The 17,800-nt window shown below is 39.5% G+C and overlaps 1 protein-coding gene across 2 annotated transcripts in view; it reads left to right on the forward strand.

Moving 5' to 3' along the window:
• LOC121442250 (serine/threonine-protein kinase 32A) overlaps positions 1 to 17,800 on the forward strand; it is a 110,472-nt gene that overhangs the window by 42,633 nt on the left and 50,039 nt on the right. For both annotated transcript variants that reach the window (XM_041643723.1, XM_041643724.1), the window contains exon 5: positions 15,218 to 15,391. In XM_041643723.1, coding sequence (XP_041499657.1) covers positions 15,218 to 15,391 — 174 coding nt within the window. The remainder of the gene's footprint in view (positions 1 to 15,217; positions 15,392 to 17,800) is intronic.

A 17,800-nucleotide genomic window follows, 5' to 3' on the forward strand; every position in this document is an offset into this window, starting at 1 on the left:
CAGGCGTTATGAGGAGTAAGGGCCTGGGCTCCCATCTGATAACCTGCCCTTAAATCTGCCTTCTTTCTATTGTGTACCATCCCCAGAAGACATCTCATGAGACTCCCTTACAAAATATGCAAGGCAGCAGAATTGATTTTGTTTATTATCTTTCATATCTACCACAGGGATATCACAAAGCAAGCAGGTATGTTCGCACGCTTTTCTCTGTCTCAACTCTTGCAACAGTGCCTAGCACACAGCAAGTGATCAATAAATGCCTGTTCAGTGAGAGAATGAACCAAGTAAGTCAGCGATAAGACCAGGTTATTGGCTCCTGGTTGCTTGATCTTGTCCCCAAGATGTCAGTACCACATTGGCTCCTCACAATGTCCCCACCATGTCTCCACCACATTGGCACCCTCACAAATATACTGTTTTATAATCACACACACTTCAGTTCCTAGCTGATTTTAGGGTCTCAGGAACTGGAGTTTTAATACCTGTTCTGCCATTCGGTAACTATGAATTAGACCAGTTACCCCATGTACTTTGCTTGATTTCCCTAGACGTAATTGAGGATAATGTAAATATTCATCTAGAGAGCTACAAATGAACAACATACATATATAAAGTACTACACATGGTAGTTGCTTAGTAAGCCGTGTCTTTAAACAACTGAGTGACGATCATCTGGAAAAGGAGTGACTGCCCCTACCACCAGGTATTTATTTCTCATGACCCTATGTACTGACCAGGCATTTTTTTCTGGTTCGGGAGGCCTTGTCTGAAGCTGTCTGAGACTGGGGAGTTAGTCATCCAAAATAATCTACCTGGTTCTTGATAACTGAGGTTCATCATCTCTGCTGCTGTCTTCACGGCAGTGAAGATATGGGGAACTCTCAAACAACAGTGGAAGGATTCCACAGGCAAGAAAGGACATGGTTCATGAGAAACACGTTTCCAGCTTTTGCCTACGTCTTGTCTTCTACTGTCTCATCAGCCAAAGTGAATCCTTAGGTCATGACCAGATCTAAGGGCTAGAGGACCATGGCAAAGCCTGGGTCTCAAAAGGGCAGGCAAAGGAACCACTGTAGTTAATTTAGAAACCAGCTGTCACAATACATGAAATAGTCTTAAGATATGATCAAACAATCAAGTAACTGATAAAAACTCTTAGTTGTGCTAGAATTGGGATCCATAGGAAGTAACCAAGTGCTCTTAGTTGTGAAAGTCTTCAAGGAAGAATTTGTTGTTGAAGTAGCTCTCCTTTGAGGAGTCTGTACTCACACTTAGATATATCTTACTGTATGTGATTCTAAGAAGCACACATGCATGCTCTCAAGTGTGCCTGACTTTCATTGAAATGATTATTCTTGGAGATGATCCTGGTATACATGGATAAGACAGAAGGACAGTCCCTGAAGGACACAGCAGAGACACAGTATTATTGGGTGGCCTGTGTGCAGTAATTATACTATATGTACTTGATGACTGGATGTCCCATGGACTAATGGGTTAGTCTTGTGGACTATCTGCATCTTCGTAATATACGCAATAACTCTTTCTTTTCTCATTGTCCTGATACAAAAGTTCCTTCATAGAAAATAACACAAAGATATTAAAAATACTCAACTCAAGGAAACTCATTGGGTCCATTAGGGATAATGTAGATAAAGAAATCAAGGTGAAGAGCAGGAATAAAGGCAATTCCGGGAATCCAGGTACAGGGACTAATGGGCAAACCCTTGAGACTGTCTGGCCCAGATGAGTCAGCTCCAATGATTTTCTAACCTTGTGTCAACCACTCAAGATTCAAAGTCCTAGGCAGATGTCTAATTGGCTCTGCTCAGAAAAGCATGCCTGCCCCTTAGCTTTTGAGAGAGAGGAAAGAATGACTCCCGGCTTGTTGACCTGAGCATCCTGGAGACTGCGTCAATCACTGAGATGGGGGAGATCTCATGAGAAGCAGACTCAATTTAGGACTTCTGTTCAGTGATCTCCATACAGTTGTTGGGTAGGGAGTAAATCCTGTGTTTCTGTAGAAACCCAAACTCCAGAGAATAGTCAGGCAAAACAGGAGTGTGCAGAGCATTGGCTAGAGACTGCATTTCAGGGACTGGAAGGGAGCCCTTTTGGAGTGTGCAGGTGAGACATTGAAGGTTCTGAGTGTTCCCCAGTTCACATAGAAGAAGGGGGGAGTGGACCATACCACAGCACAGCCGCATTTATCATCTTCCTAGTTACTACATTCTTGTGGATGTCTGCACTGAGCTCCATGGATTAAATGGTGACCCTGTCACATACACACCCTGTGGCTTTGTATTTCATTTGCAGCATTGTAATTTTGGTATTATGTTGGCCATAATTGGATCTTTTCAATTTTATATAAATGTTACCATAGCCTTTCAATTTGTATTTTTTATCTACTGGTATTTATTTTGGGTACTATTGAATTTATGGATTAATTCAAGGAAAAATTTTATCATATTATCATACTAAAATAGTACATCTTTTAATTCATATATTTTTCTTTTTAATGTATAGAAACCTTGATTTTTCTCCTCTTGTCTCTGTTTTTAATGTGATCCTGGTGTGGAAGATGATTTTACCCATTTTTAAGATTTATTCTTAAGTATTTGACATTTTTCATAATATTATTTTTTATTAAATTTATGTTTTCTAGTAGTCTGTTGCTTGTATGCTACAATAGAATTGATATTGGCATTATTTCCCAAACTCTGCTGAACTTCCTCAGTAACTTTCCTATAGGTGTTGGCAGAGGTTTCTGTCCCACCCTTTCCCAGAGCCATTCAGTTCCAAAGAAACACACAGAGGTCTACATTAATTATAAACTGGTAGGCCTATTATCTCAGGCTTCATATTTACTCTTATATCATAAATTAGCCCATCATTCTTGTCTATATTAGCCACATGGCTTGGTATCTTTTATCAGAAAGGCATTCTCATCTTGCCTCCTCTGCATCTGGGTAACGACTGTAGACTGACTCTTTTCCTCTTCCCAGAATTCTTCTGTTTTCATCGCCCCGCCTCTACTTCCTGCCTGGTCACCTTGCCTATACTTTCTGTCTGGCTACTGGCCAATCAGTATTTTATTAAAACAATACAAAAGACCATTGTCCCACAGCACACAGGTTTTCAAAATTTACAACCATGTCATGAACAGATAATAGTGGTTTCATTTCTCCCTCTCTGGTCTCATCCCTTTGTTCCCATGCAAAGGGAGCAAAGTTGAACACAAATAGTGACCTGGGCAAGTTGGTCTTTGTTGAGTTCCTAGAAGTGGGTTTAAATATTTTCAGATGTCATGTGATATTTTCTGTAGGGTATCTGTTCACAGAGTCATGATAGGGAAGTTCCATTTTGGTTCTAGAGTCTATGAATTTTAATTTATCAAGTAACTTCTTTTTAAATTAAGATCTCAATTTCTACCACATAAAAAGTAAATTGATTTGGGACTCACAAAACAACTCCCCAAATGAACTGTATTTGGTCACATTCTATTCTCCTTCCACATTTATATAAAATCCTAGGTCACTATGAGATTCATTAACTTGCTAGACTTCATATTTTCACCTTATCTGTATATTACTTTTATTTAAAAATTAATGTTTTACCTGGTATACATTTTGAGATATGTAGAAATAAGGGTGACTGCCAAAGATGATATAGCAGTTAAAGAAAAGAATTGACAATAAAGGGCAAAAGTGGAATGACAGACAAGTAGAATCTGACAGGGTATAGATGGGCTATACCCTAAGAGGAAGATGAAGGTGAATAGGCTAGCCTTAAGTCAAAAGTGCAGGTGGAAATGTGGATGCTTCTTTCACTGCACTAGGAGAGAACACAGAGCAGGAAGCATATGTGGGGGAGGCAGCAGGTTTGTTGGTAGGCATGTGAGGAAGTAATGTTCAGGTTATTGTCTCTGCTTACCCCATGAAATCACAAACTGAGAAAGAAGAGCAGGAGATTTTTAAGGAGAGAAGCTGAGAAATAACTGAAAAAAGCAAAATTTAAAAATTAGAATAGTATTTTCTGAGTATCCGTTTAAAATCTGTGTCTGTAAATTCAAAGTGAACCGAATCATCAAATCTGTGTTTTTCTACATAGACTGCACATAGAAGATGTTGGTTTTGTAGTTTCTAAAATGTTTTAAGACCTATCAGACTGGGATTTAATCATAAAAGATTCTCATAGGCCCAAGAAGATTCTTGCTGAAAATGGCAATGCAGATCTATCGCCTCAGCACGTGGAAGGCTCAGGCAAGGGGATGGAGAGTTTGAAGAAAACTTGAGCTACCTAGTAAGACTTTGTCTCAAAAAATGAAAATACGAATGTAGATTCTTAGGATAAATTTAAGAATATCTATATGGAAAGTAATACAGTCTCATGTGTTCTATGGAAAGTTACAGTCTCATACCATCTTCAGGTCAGTTCCTGCATGGTATGTATTAGCTTTGTCCCTTTAGAAAAATAGACACACTGGGTCAAAGCCACAAAACCAGTGGCAAGGTCTGTCGGGATTCCATCAATATTAACATACATTCCATCTTAACATTATGTCTGTAAGGTATTCAGTTATCATTCCTTCAACAAAACATTTAAAAATAAGCACAATCAAAGGACTAAGTAAGAATATAGACATCATTTAGCATGATAAATAATAAATTTTAATGGAACAAAACCGCTACTTGTTTTTTTAAAATACTCAAGTTGGGGATAGGTCTCTGGTTGCTTGCCTGGAGGAGTTTTGACTGTCAGGTATCAGAAACATTGCTAGCTAGTACATCCCTGCTAACACAGGACACAGTGCTGCTCCCAACTCTGCAGAAGATGTATTGGTCTAGTTTGGATGTAGGCACTACTTGGTTGAAAGAAAGTCAGGCACATTGTATAAAGAGAAGTAGGGACAAGGATAGGAAGGATGAAGTGTCTGTCCTTGGGAGACCTTCCTTTGCCCCAGAATTCATGGAGTTTTACAACTTGTTCAGTAAGGAATGAATTGTCTTTTTGGCCAGAGAGATGGGGGATGGAAAAATCTAACTGTGCCAGATGAATGTTCTATCTCTTTACTGAGGAATGACAGGTCAGCACTTCTGATTCAACGCTTCCTGAACCCTGCTAATATCAGCCAAGACATTTCCATCTATTTCCAAACACAAGTTACCGTTTCCCTTCCTGTCAAAAACCCAGAATCACCAAGTTTCATCATTTTCTCTGCAGTGGTCGCAGATTGTCACAGATCTCCAAATCAATTTCTAACGCTTGTTTTTTTTTTTTCTAATCCTTCGTGTAATGTTCTGATTTAATTGTTCCTCATTAACATGTAAGCATGTGTCTTGGCTTTTCCACGTATATGGGGAACAAGACATGTTATTCCCCTTTGCCTGTTTACTGGATATCTTATTCTCTAAGGGAACCTCTCAGGAGATTCTGTACAAATAATAGTAGCCAAATTTCCTCTGGAGAGATTTCATAAACAAGACCTCCAGAGCCAGTATGAGCTGACGGATCACAAAATCTGCAGAGTTCTGTCCAGATAAAGGTCAATGCTTTGAACAATCAGGTATGACATAAGGACATGGGGACATAATATGCAGCCTATTCTGTGAATTTAAAAGAAAATAACTACACACCATGTTTTTCACTGTGAAATGCACAAATCTCTATGTGTTTTAATGAAGACTTCAGTTTATGGCTCATGTAACATTTTTTTGAGGTTTTTATGATCCCTACAGTTAATTTTAGGGCTTTCTGTTAATTTCTATCATAGTAATTTGTATTTTTCTTTAACATTTCTTATCAAGTTTTCTATCAATTTATTTGTGTAAATATTTATTTTTTAAGATGGTTGATTTCAAGAGAGAAAAAACCATATTCTTTGCATCACTTTAACTGCAATGCATTATACAGGGGTATAAATATGTAATAAATATTTGTAGAATATCACTAAACAAACAAGTACACATCATAGACCAGGCTACATGCCAGGGCTTTCTGGTAGATACAGAGATGAAGAAGGCATAGGATCTTCAAAATTTTCCCTCAAGTGAGGACTTGGAGCTAAATGAATAAATCGTGAAAATGCAGCCTGATTCAGAAGAGAATCCACTGCTAAGTCTCCGAAATGTTCTATTACAGGCAAGTGTCTGAGTGCTTTGGAATTGCACAGGAGGGAAGTAGAAATAACCCCAAGACCCATGGGAGACTCAAGTAGAGCTGAGATAAACTCACGCAGGACAAGCTTTTATGTCTCTGAGATGTACACCAAAATTGTTCTTGCAGACTAGGAAGTCTGACTATATAGTGATTTTCTCAGTTCCATTCTGTCTAAAAGATCCGCCTGCACTGTGAGCCACCAACTTTATGACTTTCAATTATGTAGTTCTTTAGTCTGGGAAAATACACAAGAGCGGGTAATGTCATTTGGCCACTGGTTTAATGAGGGTGTTTAAGCTGCATGTTTTTCCTCAGTAAACTCTGTAAGGCACTAGTAGGGCAGAGAAATAAGAACTCTGTACGTTTCAAGGCTTGGTGCATGGATGAATTTTTCTGAAGTAGAACCCCCTCCCCTGGAAATTTGACAGTATTCCCTACAGAGTGCATGTGACAAAGTCTATACTGTTATATATTACTGGAGGGATTCAAAATTGGCACAGACACTCAAAGACAGATTTGGTAGTATCTAACACACTTGTGTGTGCTTTTGCCCTCTGTTGCGATGAATCCTCATACTAGCAAACCCGCTCCTAGAAATATCTGATAATGCTAAGTAGAATATAAAAAGACACATGCACTACACATATACTAGAGTATTACTGGAATCTCCAATAGGAAAAGCTTGAAAACAGCCTTTTGGTCTCCCACAGAGGATAACTTAATTAAATATGTAACATGGCTGAGGAAAGGAATGACAGGTAACTCTTTCTGGTGCTTTCTCCAGCATGTACTACTAAGTGAATAAAAAGCCAACAAGCTTGAACTCATCTATAGACGTTACCCTGACCCTATGAAAGTCCTGGATGGTTCAAGAAAACAGGAAATGAAGTCGGGTATGGTGGTGCACATCTTTAATTCTAGCACTTAGGGAGGCAGAGACAGTGGGATCTCTGTGAGTTTGAGGCTAGCCAAAGAGTTCCTGGGCAGCCTGGACTACACATAGAAACCCTATCTAGAAAAAAACAAAGCAAGCAAGCAAACAAACAAAATCCATAAACTTCTCTTGAATTTTACAAAGAGTTGGGTGTTATAGCATACTCTTTAAAAGGTATATTTTTTAATTTTTAACTCTTTTATTGAGATTATGTTACACCATTTCTCCCTTCTTTTTCATCCTTCCAAGCCATCCCTTGCTCTCTTCCAAATCTGTGGTGTCCTTTTTTCTTTAATTGTTGCTGTGTGTGTGTGTCTGTGTGTGTGTGTGGTTTCTAGATGCAAAAATACACCCTGCTCAGTCCGTATTATGAAACTTTTCATTGGAACAGAGACAACTGCAGAAAAACACAGCCAATCAAAACATAGTCTCAAATGATCCATCTACAACATCACTTCTCCATCTAAGACTCAGGGATCACTGAGACAGAGCAGAGAGATGAAAAGAGCCAGAGAAACCTGGAGTTTGCTGTGAGATAATGACTCCTAGAGATGTCAGAAGTTACATCCATGAATTCTCACCTACATGGCAGCATAAGCATGATCTGAATAAGGGGGACACTAATAGACATGATAATGTGGAAGGAAGAAAACTTTTAATCCCAGCTTTCAGCAAGTTAAGCAAATAGGTCTGTATGAGTTTGAAGCTAGCCTGCTGTACATCATGAGCTCCAGGCCAGCCAAGACTATACAGTGAGAGAGACCTCGACTCAAACAACAAGAATGAAGAAGAAAAAAGAAAGAAAGGAAGGAATTCACATAGAGACTCAAGGGATGCGAGATTTAAAAAAAAAATTGAAAGACTAACTGAAACAATCTTGAACAGAAAGGGCAATATTGGAGGGTTCATATCCCCATCTGCAATTTGCTACAGAGCTACAGAATCAAGACAGGGTTTCAGGCATTAAAAACAGACATAGCATAGTACTGGGAATCTAAAAGCAAATCCTCACTAATTATTGATTGATTTTGAACCAAGGTGTCAAGGTAATTTAGCAGTGAAAAACTATAGATAATTCAGAAAATCATGAGACAACTGGGCATTTACCAAATTAAAATAAAAATTCTTCAAAGCTATGCTCAAGAAGTGAAATGACAGCACATAAAATGAGAGAAAATAGAGACAGCTTATAAATTATATGCCTGGCAAGAGTCTTCAATAGATAGCATACAGAAGAAACAATTATTTCAAAAGCTATAAAAGGAAAAAAATCCCATTTTGAAAACCAATAAAGAATATAGATAGAGGGTTTTCTCCAAAATTGTAGCTAACCAATAGGTACTCAAGAAGGTGTACAACATGCATAAACATTGGGAAACTGCAGATGACAATCATCGTGGGACTGCTTCCTATGCATTGGGATGACTATTGTTTTAAAAGCAAAAAGTAATGAATGATGGAAAGGATGTGGAAAAACTGGAGTATCCTAGGATATTATTTTAAGATTTGTTACATTTGTTTATGCTGTGGAACACTTGTTTAATGATGCAAAGATATGTTGTATTTGTTCGGCTCTCTGAAGCTGTGTTCTTTGCCTGCCTAAAACACCTGATTGGCCTAATAATGAACTTAACAGTCAATAGTAAGGCAGAAAAAAAAAGAATAGGTGAGGCGGTAGGCAGAAAGAATAGATAGAAAGAGGAATCTGGGAAAAGAAATATCAAGGAGTGAGCAAAAAAAAGGCCAGTTAACCAGCCATGAGGTCAGGCATGGGATAAGAAGGAAAGAAAAGTTATAAAGAAATAGAAAATGATAAATGTTGCAGGAGGCCACTTATTGATTCCCAAGTGCTCAGTCCCAAAATAATCACACAGAAACTGTATTATTTAAATCATTGCTTGACCCATTAGCTCTAGATTCTTATTGGCTAACTCTTACATCTTAATTTAACCCATCTCCATTAATCTATATATCACCACAGGACAGTGACTTTTACCAGGTAAAGTTCTATCTGGCTTCCCGGGGGACTACATGATTTTTCTCTGACTCCGCCTCCTTTCTCCCAGCATTCAGTTTAGTTTTCCCCACCTAGCTCTGTTCCTGCTTTGCTATAGGCCCAAAGCAGTTCCTTTATTAACCAATGATATTCATAGCACATAGAGGGGAATCCAACATCAGGTAAAATTCCAGAGGTAAAAGGTAGATGGGATAATTTAAGTGAAGAAAACCTGGCTAGAAACAAGCCAAGCAAAGGCTCGGCATTTATAAGTTGGAAAAAATGTCTGTGCAATTTATTTGGGAGCTGGGTGGTGGGCCCCCCAAGAAAGTAAAGAGCAAAGAGCAAAAGAGCCAAAGGGTGAAAAATAAACAACACTGGAGCCCTTGTCCTTGTGGGTGAAGATGTAAAATGCTGCAGTCGCTGCAGAAAATGACATGAGAATTCATCCAAAATGTTAAGGTCTTCTCATATTATGCTCACTGTGTCCAGTTTGTGGCAAAAGTAACTAATAGCAACTTTACTATGCTTAATCAGTTGGAAATACTATAACAAACAGTAGGAATAGACGTAGCATACACAGTTTTCAATGATGCCTAGTGAGTAGCAGTGCTGCCATTCTGACAGTGGTGTGTGTGTTGATGGGAAAGAGCTAACACATATTTTATCTGTCTGTCATTATCGACCAGCACCTTTGGTGATGGAAAAAGGACTTACTTTCATTACGAAAATTAATGTGTTTATCATGGAGTACACTTGAGTCTGCAAATATCCATTATATCTGCATGTGTGCATGTGCGTGTGTGTTTGTATGTGTGTGTGTGTGTGTGTGTGTGTGTGTGTGTGTGTTTGAGAGAGAGAGAGAGAATATTTCCAACAACCACATTTGCCTGGAATATGAATTATACAAGACAGCTAGTAATATGTTTGTATGACATAAAAGTATCGAATCCTACTTGATCATATCAATGTTTGTGTTGCTGCTTGATTATGTCTCCCCAGTTCAAGAATGAACATTGTAAACAAAATAAGAACAGAAATGATAACACCAAACCCACAAACTCATTGCAACACTTTTAAAAATTGTGTTGGTTGCTTTTGGGAGATATTAGAAAACAAATCATTTTGAAAATCATTGCTAAAGGGGAGATCACTGTTAAACATGTTTCAATCTTTCCTTTCTGAATCACACCTCACCATAACTAAATAGTTTATTAAATCATTTTTCCTTATTAAAGTACTCCATTTAAAACATAAAGGAGAAATGACAGACTTTAATTTTACCACTCTGAAAGAACTTTAGGTTCTAGACAGTGATGCATAATGGCAATTGTTTATTAAAGTGCATAGACTCAGCTGTAAAGTGGCTTTGCATTTCCCCCAAATAAACATTAATTTCAGTAAGTCTTTGGATCAGTCTACCAGTTTCTACAAAATACATACCTGTGATGAATATCAGATGTGAGACATACATGTCATTTGCAGAACTCCAGCCTTCTGAAGTACTGTGACAAAAAAAAAAAAATTGGTCTTTTAACAAAACTTTTGCTAGAATATAAAAGATGTTGGTCAGAGAAGCAATGGAATACAAGATCCAAAGGATCTATAAAAGTTTCTTATAAAAACAGTTCGAGTAGTTCATACATGAATATTATGTGTTTTGATCAAATTCACCCTTCTTTCCCTCCCCTCTAACTCCTTGGATACCTTCCCATTCCTTTCCCCAGACTCACTGAGCCACTTAGTGCTGACAGCGTGCACATGGGTGTGGGACCACTACGGAAGCAAGGGGAGATTCTCAATGGCTGCATACAAACTAAGTTGCCCTGCCTCAGTAGCTATCAGTTGCCAATGGCTCCTCAGATACAGGTGGGCCATCCTGAACTCCTCCTTCCATGACTGGATCTTAGCTGACTTGATCTTCTACAGATCTTATGCACACAGTCAGTGCGATAGTGATTCACGTGTGAATGGTCTTGTCATGTCTAAAAAACATTGTTGTTATGCAGTTATTCACTACCCCCAACTCTCACTTTTTTTTTTTTGAGACAGGGTTTCTCTGTAGCTTTTGGAGCTTGTCTCACCATTTTTATGCCCCCTCTTTCGTGATGTCCTTGAGACTTGTAGAATGTGTGTGATATAGATGTTCCATTTGGAGCTGAGCGCACCACACTTTCTTATTCTATCTATGCATGCTGACCAGTTGTGAGTTCTTGCTTTAATCACTATCTACTAACAAGGAAGTTAATTGATGAATGAGTCCCTATTGGTAAAGACACCAATGAAAAGAAAGTTCATTAATGAGGGTTGAACCATGCACTAATATATATTAAAATAAGAACTTATGGGACAATTTAATACTGTGTTCATTTAGCAGAATAAAGTATTGGATTCTCTCATAGGCCTAGGGACTAGCCAGACAGGTGGTTTGTCCCAAATTAATATTATTAAGCATGCATTCTGTCTTATGGAGTTGGCCTTAAATACAGTTATAGAGAGGTTGGCTACTCCCATAACATTCACGCCGTCTCTGCACTGTTGGGCTTACCATGTCAGAATATTCGCTATGGTAGCTTGCAGGTTCCACAATCAGGCAATACTGGGGATTAACTTTTTTCTAATCCTAGAACTCTTAGACCATTGCAGAACTGTGCAGGCTATCCAGTAATGGTGAAGCTTCCAGGTTAGTACCAGTTTGTTTTCTCCATGCCCTATGACTCAAATTCCTGGTGTGGCTTTACCAATAGGCATTTACCATCTAGTTTTGGAGGTAATGGCAATAGCTTTTTTTTTTTTTTTTTTTTGTACTTTCACTCTTTTATTTTGGCAATAGCTTGTAATAGACCAAAGGTGGGACGGTCTATGGAACCACATTTACAAATGACTTGAAAGTAGGTAACCCCATATGTGTCTCTGGGATTTTATTTTGATAGGCTATGTTGTCTGTAAGAAAAAAAAAAGAAGAGGAAAAAATCCCCTCTTATAGAATGATTAAACACCTTTTATATATGACACACACGTCTAAGTCTATGACTGTTTTAGGAAGTGTCTACTGTGGTGGTTTCCATTTGAGTTTTCAAAGGTCTTTCATGTTAGTTATGTGTCTTCACACTCTTTCCACTACCCTGACCTCCAGGGTCATACAGTAAGTAGTTCAATTTAAAGAAAGGAATATTTGTGTAGTATGGAACTATGGACACTGAGTCTGTATTTGGCGAATATTGCTAGTGTGAGTTATACAGATCAGAAGCTGACATTGTTAGCTCCTTTTTCCAGTGAGGCAACTCATATTGGATACAAATAGAAGAAAGTATTCTTCTCATGTATATTTACACTTCAGTATCAAGTAAAATAGAAAATAAAAACTATAAAATAAAAATGATGTATAAATCTCATCATTTAGACAAAGTAACTTTTTGGCAGAGAATTTTATGCATGAACCATCAGTTTATTTTCTTTTTATTTTGTATATATTATGTCTTTTAAAATATATCCATTATATGTACTCTGTGCATACACATACATGCACATGTACACATGTTTTTGTGTGTTGTGCGTGTGTGTGTGTGTGTGTGTGTGTGTGTGAGAGAGAGAGAGAGAGAGAGAGAGAGAGAGAGAGGGATTACCACTCTGCCGGTTAGTTTTTTGTAAACGACACAAACTGGAGCCACCTGGGAAGCGGGGGGGGGGGGGACTTCAGTTTATAAACTGCTTCCATCAGATTGACCTGTGGGAGTATCTGATGATGTAATGAACATGCAACCTAGTGAATTTCACATGCGTCACGGCTAGACTTGTTAAGGTGAGCATAGCCAGCTCAGAACTATGCCATGCTATGACACAGGAAACAATAGCCACAGAAACCCAGCTGTGAGTCTCTGTGACATGTGGCTGAGTTACCAGGAAGGTTTTTGTATTTTAAACAATCAGATAATGCTAAGAATCCAAGCATTCTGTGTATCACTAAATAATATTATGCCTGCATATTTTTAATTAAATATTTTCAAAAAATTAAACACTCATCTTTTCCCTTTGAGAGTTAAGAATCCCAAGTAGGCTTCAGATGTGATGAGCTAAAGAAGGAAGATGGTTCTTAGCAATCAGACTTGACTGCTGGCCAGCTGAGCATGTCGCTTCTTGCCATGGCCTCTTTTCCCTTTGCTTATTAATCCCCTGCATGTTGGGACACTCTTGTTAGCTTGTCACCGCTGACACTCGCATCTGTCTGTTCTGTGGATAAAAATCGCCTAACTCAAGCCTTAGTAAAAAGGTTTGCTGTCGAGACTGAATTTAGTAAAAGAAATATTTACACTTAGAGCTTAGTGTGGCAATAGGAGAGGAGAGGGAGCCCCTGGGTGTGTCAGCAGGTGAGCGTGCAACCAACAGTAGAGTGTAGCATAAGTCTGTTCCACGGGCTATTTTTCCCCTGACTTGTAGTTATACGTATGATTGGATTTTCCCTTCTTTGGGTATCCCATTCTCACCGTCCTTAGTGGGTCAGCAGCAGCTCAGCCCATGAGCAAGGACGTTTTCTGCTCCACTGCTGGGAGCAGCGTGAGGTGTGAGAGACCTTGGGTGTGATTACATACTAACTACCCAGGGAGGCTCACTGAAAGATCTCCAGAACACAGGGGATAAAATTTGCTTTTGGTGCAGTTGGAAGGATTTCAAATGGAAGTGTCTCTACCCAGCAGCTTTCCTGGTGCCCTTTAAACCTGAAGCAGCGATAGCCAGCCAGACATCCCGTCAAGGTATAGAGGATACATAATTCCTAAAGATAATACCAAACATTCACATCTCAAAGTTTGAAAAATCACTTCCTGCATTTGTCATAATTTCCCAAGAGCTTAAGTTCTGATATCTTCACTGTGACTATGAAATTTGTTTATTGAACCAGCGAAGATCAGGGACCATCAGTCTTCATTAGACCATCACCTCCTTAGACTAATGCTTTGTTGATATTCTTATTCCTTATTGTTTATAAATCCCCCCTCAACCTGTAGGATCTGTCCTGTCATTGGTGATCAACAGTTACTCCTGAGCAGAGAATTCATCACCGTGAATTTATATGCTTCCTCGGGTACTGCTTGCAGGCACTTAGTTCTTTAATGCAAATGAAACTTCAAAATATGATTTCAGTGATGTTAGGAGAACAGAAACACATCAAAGCAGTATTGCTTTAGATAGCTTTGTCGTGACAGTACATCATGCCTGAGCCACAAGCACAACAAAACAAATCCCCACTGGAGAAGAGAGTCTTTACCAAGGTGCTGTGCATCTAAGCAGGTCCCCATATCTCTGCTGGAGGCTCTGCTTATGCTAAGCAGCCAGGAACCATGTGCCTGTGTCTCATTCCGTCTCCCAGTCCCCAGCTCCATTCTCCTTCAAATGGAGAGCTGGGATCTGCTCATACAGAGGGCATCACAATGCCAGTGACCTCCAATGTCTGTAGATTTGTGAATGAGTTCCTGCCATAGAACTAGTCCATGCATTCTCCCCCAGACTCAGGCTTCCCCATCATACCTGGTGTCCTAACAGGCTGAACTGTTCCCCATCCACAGAGATTAATCATTTGTTTCTGCTTGATGATGTGATCTTGTTCTCTTTCCTATTTCATTTTGTCCCTGGAGAATTCTTTGTAGAGGTCACCTAAGCATCACTGTTCCCTACTTTCTTCCTAAGGAATGGAAGCATAATGGCAACCTAGTAGGGTTTGCCTCCTACTCTATCCTGTATGTGTAGTTGGTGTTTAACTTTAAATTTATGTGTGCTTTGCATGTGTGCTCGTGTGTGCACACAGGTGCACTCTCTCATGTAGGCATACATGGAAGCCAAGGTTGACATTGTCTTTCCTCAATTGCTTGTCTACCTTACTTTTGAGACAGGTTGTCTAAACAAACCTGAAGCTCGTCACCTTGGTAAGACAGGCTGGCCAGAGAGGCCTTCCCATAACCTCAGATTGGCCTATGTCTGGCTCCCAGTGCAGGGCGTTCTCACACTAGCCACCATGCCATGGTTCTATTTGGGTGCTGGGGATTCGAACTCAGGTCCTCCTTCTTACATGCAAGCATGTTGCCCACTGAGCCATTTCGCCAGCCCTGATACTTACTTTTCTAATGCTGTTCCAGGTATTCCTTCCAAGATGAAGAGGACATGTTCATGGTGGTGGATCTGCTACTTGGTGGGGACCTGCGTTATCACCTGCAGCAAAATGTCCACTTTCAGGAAGACACAGTGAAGCTCTTCATTTGTGAGCTGGCCATGGCCCTGGACTACCTGCAGAGCCAGCGCATCATCCACAGGTCAGCCAAGTCCAAGGAGACAGTCTGCGGCTTAGACAAGATGCTGCGCTGAGCAAAGTTTTGCTCATCACAGTATTTAATGCTCATTTAGCTGTTGTAGCAGTCCTTCGGGGTCGGTTGGCTGCCCCTGTGGGTGGTTGGCATATAGAGGTTCATTTGCCCAAGGTCACAGTAAAGGACAAGACTGAAAATCACTCTCAGTGTGTATTGGTACTTGGTTATAAAAATGGATCTATAAATAGAATGTATGGTGACAGGTGAGATCTTAAATAGTAAATTACTTGATTCAAATACAAGTAGAAACATGCAGAGGGCAAGATAAGAAAGAAAATTCTTATAGGAAAAAACTTGGTTTAACATCTTCCTTCCTGTCATGACAACTGTATTGAGTCCCCCATGTGTCCATTGCTAACAGGAGCAACAAAAACACCGAGTCTCCTGCACTTCAAAAATTTGCTTAAGAAAACAAATAAGGGGTTCTAAGGGGATATGTCCATTAGACAGGAAGGGGTACATTACAATTGTAAAAGAACCAGTAGCTTTAATGATGATCTCGTATACTATATTTATCTCAAAAACAACATGGATAAAGAGTCAGAGTAGCTATTATTAGACCTGTATTAACTTAAGAAAACCATGATTTATAAATATGAAATTATAACCTAGGTTTACTAATAATCAAATCACCATCATATCTGTTACTTTTACTGAGACTTACTTTGCGCTGTGCACTGGGAGACATTATTTTATTACTGTTTTAAATGCTTGGGAATCAACAAGGACTTCCCATTTGATCGTAGCATCCCCCATTGTATCGAAGAAGAAAGTGGTTCAAAGATTTGCTGATGGTTGGCAGTGTCAGGATCTAAAACTGAATTTCTCCAACCCCAAGTGTGTGAGAGAGAAAGACGTGTTATATAAGAGCACTAAAAATGCATGTGAAATTCATACAGCAATTACACATCATTAGATAAAAGCCAATACAGATAATCTCGCTGCTGTCCTCTCTTCTCTTTGAAGAATTGACGGAAGGTTTTAGTACAGTTGTGGCTCAGTTAGTATAGCCTGAATTGGATGCCTTTAACTTTTCTGGATCCACTCTGAGCCTGTGGATGAATGGGTACCACCAAAATTTGCAGGCACATGAACTAATCCCTTTTCTTTCCTGGCTTTTAGTGGGTAGACTTAAGTAACTGTTTAACTATCCTTCTTTGGTGAGGCTATTTGTATTGGAAATGTGCTCTTTATGTAATAGTTAAATGGAAAACTAGCCAGTTAATCACACAGGACTTCAGACGACAATTTACACACCTGGTGTTGTGTGGGTAATTGGAGATCTTGTTTTGAAGGCCAGGCTTGCTGGCTCTTGGCAGCTCTTTCTGGGAAGAGCTTTATTCCAAGAGGAATCAGGCAGGAAGTTCACCTAGAACCAGGAAAAAGCTCATTCCTAGGCTTTGACTGTTGCTCTGTCTCTTCCTCCTTCACACCTCACTATTCTCATCAGATTGGGGTTACTCAAATCATGTCGCACATGAGAGATGAACCCCTATTTCCAAATTTTTACACTCCCACAGTCTTTACTTCCTGTCCACTTTCAGAGGACCTGTTTGTGCTAGAACATCTTCTCACATTGAGATGTATTAAAAAAAATGTGGGCATTCTGGATGCATGGAAACAAATGGAAATGCTGTCCTTCTGGGGTCACAGAACAATTCAAGTGTGTTTTTGCTGCCTGTGGGCCCCACTCACCTCTCCTGCACTGCATTTTGTGAGCCATCTGCCATTTTGTACTTCTGAGAATCTCTGACACTTTTTGATATTTGAGTCCTTCTATTCCAGGAGTGAAGCCATGTCTGTTTAGCTTCCCATTGCCTTGCTATTACTTGGCAAAACTATGGAGGGATAGATTCTAGCTAAGCCACGCAAATGGCTAACCAGAAGCAAATAATAACTACACATTTAGCATCTGGAGCATTCGAGCTCGAGGGGTACCTCAGAAGGTAAGGGCACTTAGCAGAGACCCTGAGCTGAATTCCCAGCATGGAAGTCAGTAATGTTATAACTACTTTAAGCTCTAGCTCTAGGAATGTCTGATGTCTTTGGCCTTCAAAAACACAGCATCCATACACACTTGTACATCTACACAGACATACACCTACACATGATCAAGGAAATATATCTTTAAAAAAATATATGGTGGGGGCTGGAGAGATGGCTCAGAGGTTAAGAACACTGACTGCTCTTCCAGAAGTCCTGAGTTCAATTCCCAGCAACCACATGGTGGCTCACAGCCATCTATAATGGGATCTGGTGCCCTCTTCTGGCATGTAAGCATACATGGAGGAATGTTGTATACATAATAAATAAATAAATCTTTAAAAAAATATATATGGCACATTAAAGGCAAAG

The sequence above is a fragment of the Microtus oregoni genome, unplaced genomic scaffold, assembly GCF_018167655.1.
Source record: "Microtus oregoni isolate MIOR12 unplaced genomic scaffold, Mior012 000088F_ref0000325, whole genome shotgun sequence".
Lineage (NCBI taxonomy): Eukaryota > Metazoa > Chordata > Mammalia > Rodentia > Cricetidae > Microtus > Microtus oregoni.